The sequence below is a fragment of the Lissotriton vulgaris genome, chromosome 6 (genome assembly GCF_964263255.1).
Source record: "Lissotriton vulgaris chromosome 6, aLisVul1.2, whole genome shotgun sequence".
NCBI classification, from domain to species: Eukaryota; Metazoa; Chordata; class Amphibia; order Caudata; family Salamandridae; genus Lissotriton; species Lissotriton vulgaris.
The window spans coordinates 1,251,410,568-1,251,430,377 of NC_141694.1; the positions used below are offsets into that span (position 1 = coordinate 1,251,410,568).

Genomic DNA, 19,810 nt, shown 5'->3' on the forward strand with positions numbered 1-19,810 from the left:
GTCATAAAATTTATGTTAGAACATTTCTTATAAGGAATGTTACCCACACGTGAATCCCAACATGAATGTTTTGTTTGATTTTGAAAAACATACGTTTAAATGTATAAACTACAAGGCCCATAATTCCTCATTCTTGTAAAACTGAGTGAATAGTATAAATGGTGGAAAGTGAAAAGGGACTCTTGTAGAACACTGCCGTGACCAAGAACGTTAGTTCGAAACGCGTAGGAGTTTTTGCAAAGAGACCTAAAATAAACTATCGTGTTCAAGAGGAGTGCCGCGTCCTTGCCTTTTGTTTACAAAATATATATATATATATATATATATATATATATATATATATATATATATATATATATATATATATATATATATATATATATATTTTTTTTTTTTTTTTTCGCAGGTCCGGCCCAACACCGGAGGTAAGGAGGCACACAAGCAGGCAAATGTAAGCTTAATCCAGGCATATGGTCAACAATGAAGCCATCTCAAAAAAAACAAATTGTTAAGCTGCAAATGTGTCAAATGGAATCTTTTAGCCTACTAAAACTAGTAAAAAGCTGTTCAAACGCCCACAGCATGTTACACAAATGACAGATGGAGACTGATTTAACCTCTCAGGCTGGACATTTACAGCATTGATTGGTGTGTGTGCTAAAGACCTATTCGATCGACACAAATGGTAGGTCTCTGAAAGATAGGGGTGAAGATCTTTAATTTCTGAAAAGAAACAAGGGTGGGATTTTTAGAATTCTATGTCAGTACCGGAGGCTCTAATTATGCTTTTCTTTCTCCGCTTTAATCCATATATAAAACTCACAGCAGCCAGAAAAGCAGCATACATGTTTTTCTTCCAACAATAAAGGAGAAAAAACTTTAAACCAACAAAAAAAAAAATCAACCAAAGTCTGAATGCAGACTACAATTCCCATAAATTCAGATGAGGCATTATACAATAAGCCCTTCCACAGTGTCCATTAAGTATAGATAGGTCCTCCATCTTAGTTGTCCCCCCTCTTTCTTCGCTGCCTCGCAGCCAGTTAAGTCGTTGTTCTTGAATTGAATATTCTGTATTTAATTGTATTTGTCACCCCGGGGCACTGATCTTCACTTATCTGATCTTGCAGATTCCCTACGGCCGCGGAAGAGTTTACTGCTCCTTACGCGGCTGCCTCCACTTCTGTGCGGTGCCTTTTGAGCACGCTAGGGGGTCTCTCACGTCTCGCTGCTCCCGCGGCGCAATCTCCTCAGATGAGGAGCCGGGCTGCGAGAGCTGCTAAGTTCGAGAGCCTTGTCCACTGCTGCCACACCCCAGCACCCTGTGGGGTCTGTTACCCCCCGGCGGGGTTTGTAGTGCGGCTCAGCCGCGAAAATCGCCTCAGGCAGGTTTTGTGCACTTTGATATTGTTCGCGATGCGCTGGGTGGCAGTTAGGCCCGGTCAGCTTTCCTGAGGGCTGTGCGCATCTGAGGAGGGTGCAGCCTCGATAGCGGTTTCAAACCGCGTGTAAACTAATTGCAGCCCTCAGGTCTGCCTGCATTGCCTTTGGGTCCCCCAAGTTTCTATTAAGGGAAGGTTCCCAGCTTTGCATTTACGGAGTTTCTCCTTCTGCCTGGCATTGAGCCTGACAGTAGTAATACAGGCTACAGTTTGTCAGTATAGGAGATGTATATGAAGAGGCGGAGGTTCAGGAGTACCTCCCCTACGACAATGATGATTTTTTCAATGCTGTCAATTATTCCATTTACCGGTGCGTCAATGAGGTAGGAACCATGGAGCAGCGCCTTTCAGACCGCATAGTTCAAGAATGCACCAAGTTGAAAAAGCAACCCCCGGGGAGGGTCCCCCTCCCCCTAAAAAAATGCTGTATAGAGGGTGGCCCTGGGGAGGCGCAGGGGGTGGACAATGATGCATTTGAGCGCCTGGGGAGCTCTTTCCTGGCTCAGGGGCATGTTCCACCATCTGCGCCGGCCCTGGCACCTATGGAGTCTTCCGCGCCAGCTTCGCCATCCCCTAACGGGAACTCACCAGTGGACACAGATGATGAGGGGTCTTCACGGTCTTGGTGCCGGCCAGTACTTCCATCGCATTAGGATAGTTCGGGCATGCTGGACCCGGATGAGATAATTCAACCTCAGTCAACGGCTTGGACGCCTGGGGACAAAGTGGCTAAGTTTGTGGCCGGCCGGCTCCGCAAGCCCCTAGAGAAGGAAGCTAGAGGATGTTTGAGGGCAGAGCGTCCAAGACCCTCTTAAGAGAATAAAGTGGCCTTCACCCTGGAGCTGGATTCCAAGATGGCCACGAAAGGGTAAAGATTTCTCTTGGCGTTCTTGTCAAGACAAATTGTTAGATGCGATAGTTCCCCTAATCAAGATATGGACAGAATGTAGAACAATGTCATACATTCACCCCAGTACAAGGATCTGGGCCTAAATCCATCGTTTTTTTGCACTCCACACCACCCTGGGTTAGACACTGGCTATATGCAAATCAGCTCTGACCCTGTGCCTCATGGGAACAGTCCAGTCCGAACTGCCAAGCCATGTCTTTCCCAGACCGGAATCAAGCATCCAAGGACCGGTTTCTGGCTATCAGCCTTCATCAGCCTGGATAGCTTGACTCCAGTGGTGTGGAGAGCCTGGGACTCACGTCTGAGTATACCCAGCACACTCGGGGTGAAAATTGCAAAAAACACAGGACTGGACTTTAGGCCCAGATCCTTGTACTGGGGTGAATGCATGACATTGTTCTACATTCTGTCCATCAACTGTGTTTTTTGCAATTTTCACCCCGAGTGTTCTGGGTATACTCAGACGTGAGTCCCAGGCTCTCCACACCACTGGAGTTAAGCTATCCAGGCTGATGAAGGCTGATAGCCAGAAACCAGTCCTTGGATGCTTGATTCCGGTCTGGGAAAGACATGGCTTGGTAGTTCGGACTGGACTGTTCCCATGAGGCACAGGGTCAGAGCTGATTTGCATATGTAATGGCCGGATTTTCCGCTTAGATGGGATCAGCCCCTAGGGGCCCCTATAACCCAGCCAAAACGTACTCACCTCCCTCCTTAGAACGTATTCACAATGGATATGGATATATATATATATATATATATATATATATATATATATATATGTATATACAGGTCGTACCTAAGGATGGGGAAATAGCAATAAACATGCATAGATTTTCTACTATATCTTATTCACATCAGTTAGTCTCGCGGCCACTCCGACCCAGACTGATCTACCCCAGGGCAGATATGACACACAATCCGGTGCGTCTACACATGGGCCTGCAGAACCCAATGCTCTCTTTTCCAAACGGTTTACAATCCGGCAAACCTACACGCCAGTCATCCCCCCTGACGCTCTCACTTACACAAGCCACAATCCTGTGGGTATACACGCTGGTAATCCAACCCAGCGTCCTCACTAACGCCGCATATCAACGACGACCACATTCCTATGAGCACTTATCGGAACAATTTCTCCTTTGTCTACTTGGGATAAAACTATAATAATAGAATTTAATACGGTTTCCAAATAGTTCAATGTGCCTACTATCCTTGGCATCGAAGGTCCACTTTACTCCCTATTTATGTGATCACCACTTACCTGATTGGGATTACTCGTCCGTCCATATAAACGAAAATCACCTAGAAGCACTGTTTACCAAGATTGAACAGGAATACACGGCACATATCAGTTCACTAGGAACTAGGATATTTATTATCATTAACATATATGTAACACAATACTATGCAACACAAATTATGCAAAGAGAAGGAAAAGGTAAATGTTAGAATGCGCGCTTATTGAAAAGAGGGCGGATGTCACCTTATTAACGTGAAGTCGGGACTCGGCAGTCATCTAGGTTCCCTTCTCGTCTCTGTGTCCTGGCTCGTCTCGCATTCACACCCCAGCCGTCACAAGTACACGTCTGCACCGCTAGGCTCAACCTCGTCTGCTTCCCTCCAGGCCACTGGAACCTTGCTGGTTATTAACTACCGTCTCTCTCTCTCTCTCTGTTTCAGTGCGCTCCGCGCTAATTCTCCTTCAGTCTTTCTCAGAGAGTTTCGGTCTTAAATCTTTCTCGGACTTCAAAGATGGCGACTGTCCGCCATGGAATAATTAATGGCAGAGATGCTAACGGCTAGATGCCGCCTACGAACTGACTGTCGACTAACTAACACCTTCGCTAATATCAAAGGCTGTTCCTTCATGGAAAGCTACGGCCAGCAACCTGCCGCCCACCAAATTCTTGTACCTCCCCGTACCAAGGACACGTTCCCAGCCGGCCGGCCTGAAGTTGTGTCTTCGGAGTGGAGAAAAATACATTCCTTCGATAAGGGCCAGCCTGAGCCGGTTCTCTCCAAGCGAACAACAGCTTGAAACTAAAACATTACACTTGACCTAGAGGGCCTCTCGAGCTACCAGGCAGAGAGCAAGATGGAGTCTGTCTCGTTTAAGGCCTACAGGGCCCGCAATATGCGTAACTCCATGGAAAACAACCTAACACGTTAGCAAATGGGCAAATCATGATTAATACTTATGTATCTATCCCCTAACTTAAATTCATAAGCCCTACTCGAAGGAAAGGGACACGAAAATACTCTACTATATAAAAGGCAGGGATCCTATCTATAGTCCTAATCCCTATGCTATAGGGGTGATAGGCTGGAGTCACTCTCCATCATTCTCCCTCTTAAAGGAGCCAGAAAAGATCAGCCATTACATTATATAGCCAGTGTCTAACCCAGGGTGGTGTGGAGTGAAAAAAAACGATGGATTTAGGCCCAGATCCTTGTACTGGGGTGAATGTATGACATTGTTCTACATTCTGTCCATCAACTGTGTTTTTTGCAATTTTCACCGTGAATTGTCTCAAGGCATATGAAGATAAGCCTCTAGAATTCCGCCCTCCAGGCAAACGCCAACTTCTTATTGCCTTACGGAAACCGCACAAAGCAGTCTCTTCACCCACTATAGCCAGGTGGGTACAGTGGTAATGCAGAAGGCCGGCATTGACACGAAACAGTTTGGAGCTCACTCAATCAGAAGTCCGATGGCTTCTAAAGCTTTTTCTCTGGGGGCCCATTTGAAGGACCTAATGCGCGCTGCGGATTGGTCCTCGGATTCCACCGCGGTTTTATTTCAAACCGGTTGTGGACGTCGCTCAGTTAGTGGTGAGTAAGCTTTGAACTAGCATAATCAGAGCCTCCAGTTCTGACATAGAATTGAAATTTGCCTAGCATCATAACAGTAAGTTTCAATTCCATTAAGGACACGGAGGGGAGGATTATCCCTCCCAGGGCACGATTTAGTGCGAACCCACCCGTATAGGTGTAAGTAACAATTTTTTCAGTCTTCTTGCTGTTTCTATCATTGGTCAGCCGTAGTGCTCATAGTTGTTTTTACAGTGTATTCTTTGAGTTTGGTTTCAGAAGATGTGTTCTTAAGAAACCTTACGTTGTCTCTATTTGTTTTAGGGAACAACGGTGCCAAACAGGATCAGTATATGAAAGCAGTAACATTATATCTCAACTGGTATTATTCGGTAGGACAGTTAGACACGCATGTGCAATACATTACATGAAAGAAAGGGAGAGTCATGCTTGGTTTTCTAGAATGTGCACATGGCATCATATATAGTAGTACAAATTATAAGAAGAAATACAGTTGTAACAGCACTGTGTGCAAGAAATGCATAAAACAACTCGAATTGTACTTGTTCAAATGTGTACGTGACACAAAAAGTGGCGACGCAAGTGACAATACGTTATCAGCAAGGAACGGCACAAGGTGCAAAAGTGACAAGATATGTACAGTGAATATAGTGGTTCCAGTCAATAATTTACAATGTTATTTGACAATTTGGTAGCAGTTTTTGTGGAACCACGCCAAGGGTGCACCATCAATTGTGCTGACAAGTCGACGACGTTTCAATACTATTATTTAGGATCATCTTCAGGACCGAGTTGAAAGGATTAGAAAGTGCTGTATAAGGGGGGAGAAGGGAAAGGGTAAGGGAGGGAACTGGGTTGGTTGGGCTCGTGAGGAAGCTAGAGGGGGGGCAAAGAGGTCTCCTAAGTGGCTGGCAAACCCAAATTACATTACACAGAGTGCCAACGAGGATGGCGGGGGAGGGTGAGGGAGGGCCTATTGGTCGGAGGCCTGGCCGGAATGAGAGGGTGGGAGTGCTGGTATGGGAGGGGAATGGCAGGGTGGTGGTGGTGCAGTCAGGGGGTATGGCAAGTGAAGCTGGGTGAATAAGGAGGGACTGTGTGAATGGCATAGGCGCTGGTGATGGCAGTGGAGGCTGAATGAGGGTGCAAGCAGGTGGAGTGGGGTGGGATAAATATAGGGAGATGATGTAGTCTGGGAGTGTGGCTTGTGAGGCAGACTGAGTCTGGAGGGAGATGGGGCGGAATCAGCTAGTGGAAAGGTCCGCCGTGCATGTGAGGTGTTGGACTAATAAGGCACACTTGCAACTAGGTTGTGTGAACTAACCTGGGTGAGCGAATGCCGTGCAGGGACTGAGTAGGAGCTAAGGGTGTACCGCTGTGAAAGGTACCCGAGGGGAGTGGTTGAGGAAGTACTGTTTAGGAGGACTTCTGCGGGACAAATGGATCAGTAGACATGGGTTGTGACTCGGGCGAAGAAAGAGGAGGGACAACTAAGATAGAGGACCTATCTACACTTAATGGACACTGTGGAAGGACTTCATGTATAATGCCTCTTCTGGACTTATGGGAATTGTAGTTTGCATTCAGACTTTGATTGAGTTTTTGTTGGTTTAACGTTTTTTCTCCTATATTGTTGGAAGAAAAACATTAATATTGCCTTTCTGTCTGTTGTGAGTTTTATATATTGATTAAAGCGGGAAAAGAAAAGCATAATCCTCGCCTCTGTGTCCTTAATAGAATCGTAACTTACTGTTACGATGCTAGGCAAATTTCGATTCCCCTTAAATAACTATTATGACTCAAGTCCGGATTTTTGGTCGCAATAAATTAGCAAGGAAGTGGCATTAGACAGACAAACAAAGAAACTGTAAATACATTCAGGGAGTCGTGTCATTGGACAACAAGCTGAGATGGGTGCCAGGCTTTTATATGTTATATTTGATAATGTTAGATACAACACAGGCCTTGATGTATGTTAACATAATCCTGTTTCGTGCATTAGAAGGTATGAGAAGAACTAGTAAAGTGGCCTGTACTAAGGAGAGCTTGCTAAAACAATGCAGACTTACAGAATTTAACATACTCAATTTCCACATATTTTTCTTGTTTGTAATAACAGGCCAAAGAAGGGATTATTCCACTTGAGGTGCACTTCAGCATAAATGCCAATGTGCAGTTACACTGAGACGGAATTAGAACATACACAACCACAGCCAGTTTACTTAAACCAAAATGGAGACGTTGTTTTAACTGTCCTGTGTAACAAGTGCACAAACCGAGGCAAGAGAGCCCCACCTCATTCCATGAACCATCATATAATTTAACAAGGATAAAAGATACAGATGTTTTGTGTACTGCAATGCAGATGCACTAGTTGTAGAGGCATGCTGACAGGCAGTTCTCAGTCCTAATGGTATAAAAGTTTGCAGGCTATAAGTGACTCAGCATACACCCATATAAAAATAGAAGTATAAAAGTTGTAGTCAGCTGTTAGTAATTTAGGTAGACCTTTAGACGAATTCTGTAAGGTTCTATGATGAAATATGATTGTAATTCGCATTCACTTGAATAACGATTTTATTCAAATTATTAATTATAGTATTTTTTTATTTATAGGATTTGTAGCAGAACATTACATAATAAAGAATAACCATATTATTAAATTTCAAATCTTGTGTGTGAACGGATTTCACAATTTGGGAGGAGGATCTGAAAAACCAACTGAAGATGAGAGATCTCCGACAAGCCTATACGATTCCCAACATATCTATCCATATGAGCATAAGTCAGAGAGAGGGGAGAGACACATCTGCCAGCATTTATTTTCACTGACATGGCTGCAGTTTCCTTTTCGGGCTTATGAAATCTAACGGGTCTGAACCACATAATTTCGGGGAACTTGACAATAGAGTGAAATCGCTTCTAATATATGTCAGGTTGCTTGACTTCTACTTCTTACCGTCAATGGGTTCTTTTCCCTCAATTGTGTCACAATCGTGATGTAAGGACATTTAAAATATTTTGTACACTATTATTACAGTTAGTACACACTTACTGAAAAAGAAAGTCCTTAATTCAAAACATTATTTCCATGACCGTGAAAATTTAGAAAGTTCTGAAGGATAAAAATTAGACCAATTAGGCTCTGTGTTTTCACGAAGCACCAACTCTGTTCAATTAATAAATGTATTTTAAAAACTTTTGTTCGCTAGTACCTTCTTTTTTCTAATATCCTCTTGTTTAGACAGATGATCATCTACTGCCCGAATGCCTTGACTGACAGATGATTTCAGGCTCTAAATAAAAAAAAAATGAAATAAATACAAAATGCATTTAACCACTTTAACGAAATGTTGAAATGTCAACTGCTACATGCTGTACATCCAGTAGATCCAAATGACTCTCTCGAATCAAAGTAGCATTCACTTAACTATGCTCGCCTAATGTGCACTGGGTTCACTCTAAAGACATGGTCCTGGATCCTCCACGGAAAGCAATTTCATTTTAGCCATAAACTGAGCATTTAAAAATGGATCAATGTGCTAAATATATAAATATAGAAAGCATGGTTATAAAGACGTAAACATATCAATAAATAACAGATTGAACATATATGAACTGAGCATAAAAGGGCATACTTCGCCTTGCACCTTACCGGAAAAGTGGCAGACATTAACACCTTGTTTAGAGTTTTATATGGTGGTAAAATGTAGACCTTTATCCTTTGGAGAGGCTGTAACCATGAAGAGATGCACAGACATAGATCCCTTGCAAACTGTTACTGGAACCAAGCTACACTCCGCCGGGGAGCCCATAACAAGGGTAAAACTAGTCCTGGGTTGCTTGTTGTTCAGGTAGGACCTGGCTTGGCAGTTCCGGCTGGACTGTTCCCATTGGAGCATAGTCAAGACTGATTTGCATACAGCTAGGTCCAAACTGAGAATGATGTACTAGGATTCAGCTCTGAGTATTACCAGTAACTGTGATTAATTCAAGCATTCCATGAATCACTTTTTGTATACCATAGTATGCTGCCCGAAGTGGGACGGGCATGTCCAGAAGTGAGACCTGTGTCACTGGAACCATGTTATGGCTTATGAGTCCATTAGAAGCCCATTAGAAGGGGCAGAGCAGTCCTGGGTTGCTTGTCTTCCTGGGTCAGGGAGGACCTGGCTTGGCAGTTCAGGCTGGACTGTTCCCATTGGAGCATGGTTAAGACTGATTTTGCATATAGCTGGGTCAAAACTGAGGTGGCCTTTTGTGCAAAACAACAAAGGACTGGGATGCAACCAGAGTCATTATTAGAGGCTGAGATTAATTTGAGCAATCCAAGCACCACTTTTTGTATACTTTGATATGCTAAAGCAAAGCAGGATGTGGACAGCAACTGGGAATGAATTGAGAATCAATGAAGGCCGAACCCAGTAGTTAACTGACACTGCATTTTACCATCAGACCGTTTTCCCTTAAGTTATAATAAAACCATTCCACTAATAAAACGTACTGCTTAGCAGTGATTTAAAGCAGTTGAGAAGTGTCCTTAAACTGCTTTGCAGACAGGCTACACTCAAGCACTGACTATGCACTCCACGGAGGTGCTGTAGGATAGCTGACAAGATGGCTGTTTGCAAAGGAACACAGTTGGTGAACAATATTCTTATTGATCCTATCTGCACTAGTTCTTATTATACTCCCATAAGGGGTTGCTGTCCTAGCTCCTCAAACAGGAGAAATATGAGAGATTCCCCTCTCACGACTATCACTAGATATTCAGTGGTCTGAGTGGAAAGGCTCTTTGGGCCTACATGCAGTCTGCTCCCGCTGAACCTGAAATCGCAACATGAAGCCCTGCTTGGTGCTCTCTGCACGCTGTGGGCCTGAAAGTTTAAGCAATTACCTGGGTCTCTGATCCTGAGCCACATTTTGGTGCAGGCCTCCTCCCCCCACTTGGCAGCCCTCCTGGAGATTCAGGTCTTGTGATGCTAGTGAGTGCGCCTGAAGAACTAACTTGAAATTGGGGACTGTAAAACCTGGGCAGTAGCCTAACTCTTAGGGCATGAACTGATACCCAAACATATCGAGGAACGTCAGCATCAGTACATATAAACGTGTTGTTTTGGCTTCTCTTCATGCTCAGGCATATCAAGGCCTCTTCATTCTTCACATTTCTCCTGGAAACATGATATTGGTTTTCTTGGTTGCTAGAGCGGTCATTTGTGATGCATTTGGGTGCCTTTCACATTGTTAGGACTAACTCTTGATGTTCCCTTATTCAACCTACCAACATACACAAGACAAATGCCTATTAAAGATGGAGTATTGCTGTAATTAACCTGCCCATAATGAGAACAGATAAGGTAAAGGCTCTTAACCAACCACATAACTGAGCAGATTACAAATTGTGAGAAGCTATGCATGAGTGCAGTGCTTTAAAGGTTAATTCTCAAGCACAAAAAGTTGACAACTCACAACACAAACTAGACACATGATGGAGGGAAAGCTGCATGTATGGCACGGACGGTGGTATCGCAAGGCAAAGAGTACTTTAAGATTGCATGGAAAAAGAACTCAAGTTGACGCATGAGAAGAATGGTGACCTGAAGGCTCATTCCAGGAGGAATAATTGGGACTGTTGGTATATCAAAATCACTGTGAGTGGCTCACTGAAGCGGTTTGTCAAGAAATTCCTTAGGACTAGAGAGGAAGATCCTCTTTCCCACCATACTTATAAATGAACACACACGTCCCTCTTTTGGTCCAAAGACTTTTCCTGATTGTCTTCCTTTATCATCATCGCATGAGTCTTGAACTATAGGGATCACATTTTGAAAACATCAAGGGGATTATACTATATGAAGATGCAAATGTGCCCCTCAATTTAGTCCAAATATGCATCGATGAATGAAGGATCCTGGGTTTTCCAAGCCCTGGGTTCCTTTTTCTTTATGTTAATGGTGTTCCTACTTTAGGTCCATGGCTTTTGTTGAGTATGTGAACATTCAGCCTCTAGTAACACTGAGGTTTAGAATTGTTCGTTAAACACCATTCTAGGATGGGGTTTGTAATTTTACAACAATCACCACTCTCTAGACTACAACAGCATCTGACATCATGTTCAGTCCTCTTCTGAACTAAGTTTCTTTAACATCTTTGCCTATGTGTGCTGCTGTGCAATGGAGTTGTATTGGTCGGACATTCCCAGACAATGAGAGGTAAGCAGTTATGGGGGGATAGTGCCCACATCTAGAAGGTTCGTGCACTGCTCTTTAAAATGTCAGCCTGGTGATTACTCGCCTGAGCAGTCACAGAAATATGTGCCCACACTTAAGAATGCATTCAGGTGTTGTTCTTTATTATTACAACTTTGTGATTGGTTTTTAATGTCTTTATTTTCCGCAGACCCTCATTTGAGCCCTACAATATTTAAAGTTTCAAATTACCTCAACCTGGCCTAGTTTGAATAATGTGTTACATATTACTCGATTAGAAGACAAATACAGAGGTGAACCACTCAATAAAACAAAAGATGGACGTCTAACAAACAAATGACTCTGTGTCCAAGATATCCATTCTTGTTCTTTTATTCAATTTCTGATAAAAACACTGAAGAAACAGCCGACGTGTTTTGTCCAAAGGATGGACTTCTTCAGGGCAAATAATCAATATTGGGACTCCCAAGTCCAAGGCGTCGTTGGAATGATCGTCAAATGTGTACGTATCGAAAGGTCGTAATGTAAATAATATCACCAGAATTTAAAAGATGAGGAAAATTGTTCCCAAACTATTTGTAGGGCAAACAATAGATACGGTGAACCAAATAGATTACATCAGTCTAGTCAAGATAAGGCAAGCTGGAACTATCGTGCAGGATTCACCACCTCAAACCTCAGGTATGATCGAGTAGAGTCCCGACAGTCACGGGCAGAGAAACGATTCCTTCAATAACCAAAACTGAATGTGCTGAGGACTTGTTGCTTTACTGAGAGCTCGGAAGTTTTTATTTCCCTCTTCCCCTACAGGGTGCAGAGAATACTGGTCGACATAAAAAAAATCCCTAGGAAATAGCCTTCACCTATCCTAGTGTTTATAGGCCCTGAAGAACCGGCCTACATTTTTGGCAGTGTAAAATGTTGACTCTGCAAGTGCAACCAAGAATGCTGTTTTTAACATATGCCAACCAGCATTAATATTACACTACAACAGTGCTTCCTAGTAGGTTTTATGTATGTTTGGAGGACCCATCAAGTCCTAATTAACTTTAGTATTTTTTATGTTACAAATAGTCGTACCCAAAATGCATCCCGCTGGCTTCAGTACTCCGGCTCTCACACATAGCCCAACCACCATTCATGCTTTACAAAACCTGTACATGCACACATAAGCAACATGCGCAATGGATGGTAGTGCCAGGTTCTTGGCCTCACATATTACCGGCACTTTAGATGAGATGGGTCAGTGGACCACACTATCTCTACATTTTGGAAATCTTGAGAAGAAAAAGTGCACACGGCTGACACCTGGACTCAGCCTGATCGGTTAGCAGACACATCTTGGTTAAATCTACTCGCAGTTACTGATGCCAGATCTTCGGGCAACATTTCAATAGACATAAAGCCATTCTCAAATTTCAAAGGAGGAAAGAAATATTTAACTTCAAAGAAATTGAGTGCGATTTCATATCAGCTGAATGGAGCCAACTTCTTAGTGCAATCACAATGTACAGAATCCTCTCATAGGAGAGGAAATGTTTCAGCCATAGTGAATGACCATATTTTCTACCCTTTGCTGAAAACTAGCTGCAGGTTGTCTTATGTCTGGTGGGATTGGTTAATCTAGCAGAGAACTGATTTTTTTTTTTTTTTTATTATAAATGCAGAATATTGGATCTGACATCCTTGGAGTGGCTTTTAACCAAGTTTTGCTGTCTATCCTCCTGGTTTTGCTGACTTTATTTTTGCTAGTCTTAGGACTCTGCACACTTTATCACTTTTAACCAGTGCTAAAGTGCTTGTGCTCTCTTCCAGTATGGAAACATTGGCATATTTAATTTACTCACAAGTCCCTAGTAAAGTGGTACTACATGTATCCAGGATCTGTAAATTAAATGTTACTAATGGGCCTGCAGCACTCCTGGTGTCACCCACATAAATACCCTTTTAAACATGTATCAAGCCTGCCACTGCAGCCTGTTTGCCGTTCTAAACTGCCATTTCGGCCTGTCAAGATAAACCTTTTACCATGCCCAAACCTTACTTTTTAATATTTGGCCCTACACAGCCCAGGGCGCAGTATATTTAAAGAGTTAGATATGTACTTTTAAGTTTTAAATTTCCTGGTAGTGAAAAACTCCAAAATGTGTTTTTCACTACTGTCAGGCCTACCTCTCCCTTAGGAAAACATTGGGCTCCCTTATTACATATAATAATGTAAAACTTTCTATTGAGGGGAGATAGGAACGTCTACTTTGGGGTCTACAGAATTATAACTTATAACCCTCTTTAACTTTCACGCTAGTTTTTAAGTCACAATTCTGAAAATGCCACTTTTAGACAGTTGTTACAGCAAACAAATGCTGGATGGAATGCTGACAATGCAAACATTCTCCCCCAGTCAAAAGATCTGGGTTACATCCATCGTTCTTTTGCCCCGTACGCCACCCCAGTTTGGACCCAGCCATTTGCAAATCAGTCTTGACCATGTGCCCTATGGAAACAGTCCAGACCGAACTGAGGGGTCAGTGCTCTCCGTGCCACAGGAATCAAGCTATCCTGCCTGAAGAGGGGTGAAACCCCGAAACCGGTCCTAGGATGCTTGTTTCCAGTCCAGGGAGGAACTGGCTTGGCAGTTAGGGCTGGACTGTTCCCATGAGGTACAGGGTCAAGGATGATTTGAATATGGCTGGATTCAAACTGGAATGGCATAGCGAGCAAACAAACTGATGGATTTAGGCCCAGATCTGTGTACTAGGGTGAATGTATGACATTGTTTTGCATTCTGTCCATCAACTGTTGCTTTTGCACTTTTAGAAAGTTGTAATTTTCTTGTCCTAACCATTTAGGGCCTTCAGGCTGCATCGTGGGTCACATGACTAGGTGTAGCTGGCAGTTGGTCTTTGAGTATTGCTCCCAGACAGTAAAACAAAGGGGCATAGGTGCTGGCAGAATGGGCCATCTAAGACTGGACGAGGAGGATGAGCTGTCACCTAGCACTCTTGCACATCACAAAGGCTCTGCCTGAGCACTCTAACAAAGGGTTTGACACTAGTCTATTTTTACCACCAGACAAGCTGGGGCCAGGGAAAGGAGGCAGGAAATTCCAAACACATCTGGGGGTGGAAACCTCCAGAACCATCTCCTACTTCAAAGTGTGCACCAGGTATAAATATTGGACCCTCAGACCCAACTCTTCAGAACACCTCTGGACATGTGGGAGACTCGGAACGCCTGCTGTGTTGCTTTGCAAGAAGGACTGTTACACTGCTGCCTAAGTGAAAGGACTGGACCTATGTCTTGAAACCCAGGACCACTAGAGTGACTCTAAGAGCTAGTTGGCTAGCCTCCTAATCAGAGCCTCAGGGACAGAAAATGCTCCAACCAACTTGAAACCTGCACCTGGACTCTGTCTACTGTGACTCCACCTGGTGGTGTCCACCCCAGTCCTGGACCACTCGAGATTGGGCTGAAGGTGTTCCGCCAGCCCAGCTGCAATCCTGTGGGCAGAAATGATGCAGCGCAATGCATCTTCTTGCAGCTCTGCCTCAGAACTGCCACAGCGCGATGCAAGCTTGATGCATGATGTGGCATCACAGCCTACTCGGAACCACCACTGCATGGCGCATCCTTGACACAGGCCTTCACATTACAAGCCCCTCAATGACGGAATCCTTGAAGGCGGCGCAGAACTCCGCATAACAGCCCCACAGCTTCTTTGGAACCTCCAGTGTGCAACGCATCTTCGATACCAGAATTCACATTGCAAGCCCCTCATCGATGACATCCTGGATGATAACGCAGGACTCTACATCACAGCCCGGCATCTTCCTAGAAACCACCGATGAGCAATGCATGCTCGACGTGGGATCTTGTAACAATCCGTAAACGAGGCTTTAAGATACTTCAGCTGGCCATTCTTGGTCCCTGCATCCAGCTCGTGCTCTGCATCAGGGTCGCCTGAACTTGCGACTTTAATCCTGTCCAGCACGACCAGATAACCACAGTTGGCGCTTTGTGATTCTAAGCACTATTTTTACATAAAACTTAATTACATATGTACAGTTATAATTATTAGAGTTTTGTAGTTTTGGTTTCAAATAATTTATTAAATTGTATTCTATTTTTCTCTCTTGATTTGGGATTTTTCTTGTCTGGTGTTTTCACTTTATTATGGCTTGAAATGCTGCATAAATACTTAACACATTCTCTCAAAATTAAGCCAGACTACTTTTGTGCCAGGCTAGCAGAGGGATAAGCACAGTTTAATTTGAGGTTTGGGTATGTTTCACCCTGACAAGAACTGTGGTTGCTGCTGGAGTACGGCTTCACCCCTCCCAACCAGTAACACAGGACTAATAATACTATGTCAAAGGAAAAGCAAGGCCTCCACTAGCTAGTCCCACCTAACAAAAGGCAATCTGAGACCTCAACCCTGGGACCTAGAAGGCTTCCTGGTAGTTTATGATTTGACAGACTTATATAAGTAAACCAGACATGTGTTATTCTACAAATACTGTGTACATTTATGTTTTCTTTTAGGTAACATTGCATTGTGTAGGGATTCCACTGTCCAATATTCCTAAAGCGACTACAGAAAAGACAACATACACAGCATGCATGTATGATGGGTAAATGAATACAAAGTGGCATTCTAGCACCATGCACACCCTCCATTTCTCAATGAAAGATCACTTTACTAAGCCAAACCTACTTACACCATACTATTCATTCAAACATACCATCACTTCCTCTCTTAATTGTCCAAGAGGCACTGAAAGCTGGCTCAGGGCTTTGTCCATGCCGACCTGGCGACAAGAAGATAAACAAAAATAAAGGATGAGCATAGGTTAAGATAGGAGTTCAATTTGTGCACAGGAAAAGTTATTTTAATATAAAACCCTAATAACTAAGATCACAAAGACTACAATTTGGAGGACATCAACATAAGCAGCATATGGATGAGTACACAAAGGAAATACATGCTGCAAATGTTGTCTCATATGACTGCTCCAGCTCTGCACATTCATCACAGTCTGAATATAGGTGGTTTTACAGTTAGTACTTGCACAGGACCCTTGAGCAAGATTGCTCAGGAAAATAAACATGAACAAAAATATTTGTTAAACTGCAATAATGGCAAAGCATTGATATGTTCAGAGGGCACTTTGTCGTACCTTCTTCAGTATGAAATTGCTTACTATGCACAGTAGGGCAAGTTAAAATAATGAACAAGTTACTTACCTTCAGTAAATGTATTTCTGATAGGTACATATACTTTTAATCTGAAACCTTCTTCCCAGACTGCTAAATAGATCTAGTCATATCATCTCATCAGCCCCAGCCACAACGGCAGTGCCAATCATTTATTTGTAAAAAGTAATGTCTAAATTGGACGAGGAGGGGCCACCAAGGTACCACTCGGGCTTGTGATTTAAGTGCTACCTAATAATCCCTGAACCACAAAAGCCGAAAAAAAGACTAGCTAAATAAAGATTGAACCAGAAAGAAAACTAGTAAATAATTAACAAGCCTTGGAAAGTGGGGAGATAGCAGGTCGATAAGGGATCCTTGAGAGTATTAACCGCGCCTTAGAAAGAATGTCACTAAAGTTGAGTAAATCATTTTATTGCTTACTACTTCCAATCGACTCATCCTGAATGACTTCCATAGCATACACAAAAGGAGGGTCTGAACTCACTCTATGCTCACCATTGCACCACAAATGGTCATTGAGTTGGCATATGCGCCAGGCATTCTACAGTGAACAGTTCTGAGCAATACAGCGAGAGACAGACACCCTTGTACCATAGCAGGGTTGACATAAAGAGGTATTTTATGTCAGACACTTTTAATGCATTTGTTGAAATACGGAAGACATAACGGTATAGCAGTGGCTCAATTTACGATGTAAAGTTTATTAGATGGTGTGTCACCACTGAATGAGAAGAGACACAGGAACACCAAACATCCAACCTTTTGCAACTACTATTGACATATGAGCAGGGATACCATGGTGGTAAAACTGCTCTATGGAACACTATCAAGCTATCCCAAACCAGGATCATAAGGCAGAGGGCAAAATGAAACACTGGGTGGAGAATTCACAGACGCAGAATGGGTAACAACATTAGAATATACTGAGAAAGTGACGAGAAAACCTCAATTTCAAGTTCACAATTCAAAAGCCTGTTCCAAAATTATCTATACCCCAAATGTCTAGGCCTCGTATATTCTTAAGAAGGAGACAGCGGTCCTAAAAGCAGGGCCCCCACTGTGACTTTCACCATATGATGTGGAAGAGCTTGTTGATCAGGGAATACTGGGGTAGGATAGGGGCAGTGGGGTAAATAACAGTAGCTTATATAAACAGAAATACATATTTCAAGCACCCGATGAGCGTGTCTTCTAGGACACTTACCAAGAAATACAAATCTATCAAATAGGTTCATAGACCTAGTTTATACCCAGGCCAAAAGAAAAATAGCCATTGCATGAAAGACATCAAGCAATGCCACCAGAGAACAAATGGCCTTCTTAGGATAGAAGCGGTTTCTGAATGGGGCAGAGAGGACGAAAGGAGTAGTAATGAAAGAGTATTGGTTAAATTCCGACACTGCTTTTGGCAGAAAGATGGTTTGATCTCAAAGTATGTAGTTTTCAAGACAAGTTTGTGAACCTATTCCAGTGATAAAACTGATTTGGTGAAAAGTCAAAAAAAGAATGACCATTACATCAAAAAAGATACTGTATCGAAGCCCAGTTGCAGAAGTGGAGTACAAACTACAAATACCTGCACAAAAACATCTAAAGAATAAACAGCATTGGTAAAGCCAATAGGCCTAGCCTTTGTGACCTTTTGGGCTTTGCCAATGGTTTGTAGCCAAGCTGTATAGCATGGTAAAGTTAAAAAACAAAAAGAAAAAAAGGACTTGATGCAATCATTCATGACATTTTGTAAGTGGGTACCCCACACTTGTGCACACATACAAAATCAAAATGACAGCATTTTTTTGTTCTTTTAAGTTATAGATCAGAGCTGGTTCGGTAAACTGAAAAGAAAAGAAAATGTTAAAAGTGTTTGGGTTTTTAAAAAGCCAAATGGAGTGAACTGCAAGCAATTGGGGTAGAAACAACAAGGGAGAGGACACAAAAATGCAGGAGTAACAACAGGCATAAGCAACACAAGGATAGTGGGAGGAAGGTAAAGTAACACAGGGGAGGGTGGGAGTCATGAGAAAGCAATACAGAGGCTGGGGAACAGCAACATGGAGGATGCGGGGGAAAAACAAAGGAGAGGGAGATGGTGGGAGTCGGTGGGGGACAAGCAATACAGAAGGTTCAAGGAGGCAATGGAAAAAAGCACACAGGCGAGTACAAGGGAAAGGGGCAGGGAAAAGCACTTGGGCAACAGAAAGCCACACAAGTGCAGGGGTAGAGAAATGCACGATCGAGACAGTATGAAACCACAAGCACTCTCGTGGAGTGTTTCACACAAAAGAAAGAAGTAGTGTTTGAAAAAAAGAGCAGTGGGAGCAGAGATGCTATCCAAAGAGACGGTACAGGGGCAATGCTTGATGGGTGGGACAAACACAAGATTGACAAGCTGGGAAATGTATAATCAGGCAAATGAAAGTGACAGGAAAGGCAACCAATGGGCAGGCTCCAAGCCCCTCTATGCTCTTGGTAAGCCACAATATGTCTCATAATAGACAGCACATGCACTGCCTAGCAGAATCGATCTATAAAAAAAAAGAAAATGCAAAGTCTGTGCTGCAATTAAAGAAAAGAAACATGAGTGTGATAAAGTGCCATCTTTCTTGCATGGTATGCCCCCACTTGCTTGCTGAATTGCTGATGTGCTTTGACTGAGTGTGCCCTGGGCTCCTGTCAGTCAGGTGCCCAGGGCCTGTGTTCCTTCCCTAAACACTGGATTGAAGCTGAAGCCCAATTGGCATCTCTGGACACATGTCAGCCCCTGGTAAATGGTACCCTAGGTACCCAAGGCATTGCGACCAGAGAAGACCCCTAAGGGCTGCCGCACTTAGTGTGCCACCCTTAGGGGCCCTGCACCCTGACACCCACACCCTGCTTGACAGACTGAGTGTCCTGGTGCAGACCTAAACAAACAGTCGACATGGCACTCATCCCTGTGTGCCATGCCCACAAACACACTGCCCTGGCATCCATCAGTCAGCCCTCTAGCTGGGTGCCCTATGCCAGTGGTGTGGGCACAGGTGCATGAGCCCTGCGCCCAGTGTGGGATTAAATGTAAAATGCACTAGAGAGGGCATCTTAGAGATGCCCCTGAAACCTAACCTACAATCCACGTCTGGTCTGAGAGGCTGCCTAGGCTGCCACACAGCAGACATGTTGCTGGACCCCTCGGTGGAGAGCCCCCGCTCTCCTGGGCC

General features: G+C 43.5%; 1 protein-coding gene across 1 annotated transcript in view; it reads right to left on the reverse strand.

The window, feature by feature from the left end:
- The window catches only part of COG2 (component of oligomeric golgi complex 2), a 338,118-nt gene that overhangs the window by 294,374 nt on the left and 23,934 nt on the right, over nt 1-19,810 (reverse strand). Inside the window, exons 3-4 of the mRNA XM_086927350.1 lie at nt 16,139-16,204; nt 8,403-8,483 (exon numbers count right to left, since the gene is read on the reverse strand). Of these exons, the coding sequence (XP_086783476.1) occupies nt 8,403-8,483; nt 16,139-16,204 (147 nt within the window). The remainder of the gene's footprint in view (nt 1-8,402; nt 8,484-16,138; nt 16,205-19,810) is intronic.